Here is a 2929-nt window from a genome sequence, read left to right as displayed (position 1 = left end):
TCCAGATGCAAGCCCCTTACGTGCTCTTGATGATGTGATCGAAAAAGAGAGAATTGTAAGCTCATAAGTCTCCCTTTAACCCTCCTTCTTATCTTTTATATAACTGTCTCATAACAGATATAACTAATCCAAGATGAACTCCTAGCCGTTGGATCATAATTTAACTTTCAAGACTAATCTTGACCCTTGATTGCAACTAATTGCAAAGTCAACATAAAGTCTTCACAAATATAGATATGCATATTTTATTAATTAATTAATTGTATGTTCGTTGCTTCAAAAAAAAAAATTTAATTGTATGTTCGGGTAAATCTCATTTCATTTGATACAGTATAAATCACGTAATTAGATAATAATATAGAAAAAGCAAAATTAGAGGGAAAAGTCCAAAAAGGAAAAGTGAAAAAATCCCAATAACTAACCACCAGTTTCGCCCACGAACCAGTCTTCAATACCCACATACCCTTTTTCGCCATTGCTCCCAGTTTTCTCCAATTTTCAGGTATTTTCACTATCCACGCGTAAAAATATTATCATCTCGATGATTTTATGCAATTCTTGATGTTTTTCAACTGATATTTTTTGGTTGGTTTTTCGATTTTTTGTTTTCTTTTCGGTCGTGGGAATTCAAGATTTTGAAAATTCTAAAATTATGGAATATTGCATTGAGGCGAGAGCGTTGAAATCCAGTTTCCTTTCGCAAATGGCCATGAAAACGAATTCCCAGATGTTCCACAACGATGATGTGTGGTGTTTCGCCGGAATGAACAGTGTGAATTCCGATGATTTCCCCGTCGAAGACCTCCTTAACCTCGATTCTCCCGATAAGGAGTTTCAGGAGGGGTGTGTTTTTCAGGGGGCGGAGCAAGATGATGACGGGAAAAAGCTGACCCAGGAGAGGAATTTGGAGAATTCGGACGTCATTTCCGGTGAATTTCAGAGCCTTTCCGCCGGAGACCTCGTCGTTCCGGTGAGCGTTTAGATTTTCATTCATTCGTGTTGGAATTTGGCCTTCGGAAATGGAAGGGGAAAAAAAAACTGATAAATGCATGAATTTCTTCTCAAATTTGCTTCAGGTTGATGAATTGGAGAACCTTGAGTGGTTATCGCAATTTGTGGACGATTCCACTTCAGCGTTCTCTCTGTTGTGTCCCGCCGGGAATTTTTCCGGTAGAAATGGACGATTCTCCGGGAACTCTCCGCCGCTCAACATTTCCGCGGTTCAGAAACCCCGGTCCCCGTGCTTCCCGTTGCCGCTTCCGACGAAACCGAGGAGCCACCGGCCCAGGTCTAAAGGTCGGCCGTGGCCGCTGCCGTGGCCGCCGTCGAACGCCGCCGAGTCTTCTTCAACATCCCTGTCTTCACACGGTTCGTCCACGTTAACCCCCTTGTTTCTCGAAAACCCGGTTCAGAAAACTCTCTGGTTTGAAAAACCTCCGGCGAAGAAGCAAAAGAGAAAACCGGAAGCCGACGGCGGCGTAATATCCGGACGGCGGTGTGCCCATTGCCAGGTGCAAAAGACCCCGCAGTGGCGAGCCGGACCACTAGGCCCAAAAACTCTGTGCAATGCTTGTGGCGTCCGGTTCAAATCCGGTCGGCTATTTCCCGAGTATAGACCGGCTTGCAGCCCGAATTTCTCGCAGGAAAACCACTCCAACAGCCACCGGAAAGTTTTAGAAATGCGGCGGAGGAAGGAGATCCCGGTTGAACCGGATCTGATGGTTCAGAGTTTCTGAGAGTAGGCTAGGCGTAATTTGACCGGTTTTTGAAAAAACCGACGGCAGTGGGAATTACCGGTTTTTGTGGCAGAAATGTAGGGTGGTAAATTTGAGAGATTATAGGGTGAATAGGAGGGTCAGAGTTTTTTACTAGGTTTCTTTTTTAACTTAATTATGGATTTTTTTCGGGCTGTATAATTATTTCATTTGCATGTTCCTAATTTAATCAAATTACTAATCTCAAGTAAAATAATTTTGAATTTTAAAGACTATAAAATTATTTATAATTTTAAACATTTAATTCAGTCATAATACGGTAATACCATTTCAACTTTACTTAAAAACCATTTGAAATTCCAAATTTTATAATCTGGACAATTTCTGCAGTTCAAGTTTGTGGAATTTATTATTCAAAGTCTAAGGATATTTTGCGTAGAAAAATATGTGCATCTTTCATTTTTAAATTTTAACAGACGATTAAATAATAAAATCATTGCTATTAACTCATAATAATAATTTATCTAATGAAATCAATTAATTTTATTTTTATTATTTTTTTTAAAAAAAATAAAAGAGATGGGGATGAAATGGGTCCATTTTGTTAGGTGTGCTAGGAGCCCATAGTTGTTGAGTGGTCTTTTACCAATACCGCTGCCTTTGAAATGTCTAATTCTGATCTACCTATCCATTTAACTTTACTAATAATTAATAATATTACTCTAAAAAAAATTAATAATATTGATGATTATATAAAATTAGGTTGTGGTTCAAATATGACTACTACTTCCAATCTGTTCTTTTTTTAGGGGGAGAAAAAAACAATTACATACTCATTCAGTTATCGTAACGTTTTATCGAGTACTATATCCAATCGACGACACAAGTCACTATCTATAACTAATCAAATATTATTTGAAATTTTTGAAAAGTATAAATTATCCTCTGAAAATTTACAATTTTATATTTTCTTATGAAAATGTGTTTGAATACTTGAAAGTCTAAGAAAAAGATAATGACCGAGGTTCCACTGTGTTTGTGTAAGTGATAATTGAATTGGAGTGGGTAAAAGTTTTTGTCATGTGGTTGGGTACCCATGAAATTAATCAATTATTGGTGTTTCATAAAGTTGCACTGCGGCATGCCATGTGAGTGTGGTTATGAATCAACTACACGATATTTATTTTTGAATCATTGTTTTACTGTTATATATA

At 37.8% G+C, this 2929-nt stretch overlaps 1 protein-coding gene across 2 annotated transcripts; it reads left to right on the top strand.

The window, feature by feature from the left end:
• Positions 1–379: 379 nt before the first annotated feature.
• On the top strand, positions 380–1953 carry LOC140892254 (GATA transcription factor 7-like). 2 transcript variants are annotated; one of them, XM_073301091.1, is made up of 3 exons: positions 380–502; positions 633–970; positions 1077–1952. In XM_073301091.1, exons 2-3 carry the CDS (start codon positions 653–655, stop codon positions 1734–1736), a joined length of 978 nt encoding a protein of 325 aa, XP_073157192.1. In that variant the 5' UTR covers positions 380–502; positions 633–652; the 3' UTR covers positions 1737–1952. The 2 variants fall into 2 exon arrangements, with proteins under 2 accessions (XP_073157192.1, XP_073157193.1); XM_073301092.1 differs by lacking the exon at positions 380–502 and having other exon boundaries at positions 516–970; positions 1077–1953.
• Positions 1954–2929: the final 976 nt, after the last annotated feature.

Source organism: Henckelia pumila, chromosome 3 (assembly GCF_033568475.1).
Source record: "Henckelia pumila isolate YLH828 chromosome 3, ASM3356847v2, whole genome shotgun sequence".
Classification (NCBI taxonomy): domain Eukaryota; kingdom Viridiplantae; phylum Streptophyta; class Magnoliopsida; order Lamiales; family Gesneriaceae; genus Henckelia; species Henckelia pumila.
This window is presented reverse-complemented; position numbering and strand designations above follow the sequence as displayed.

Coding starts and splice junctions, on each gene's coding strand:
- LOC140892254 (XM_073301092.1), top strand. CDS start 653: ATGGAATATTGCATTGAGGCGAGAGCGTTGAAATCCAGTTTCCTTTCG. Junction 971..1,076: donor CCGGAGACCTCGTCGTTCCG/GTGAGCGTTTAG, acceptor AATTTGCTTCAG/GTTGATGAATTGGAGAACCT.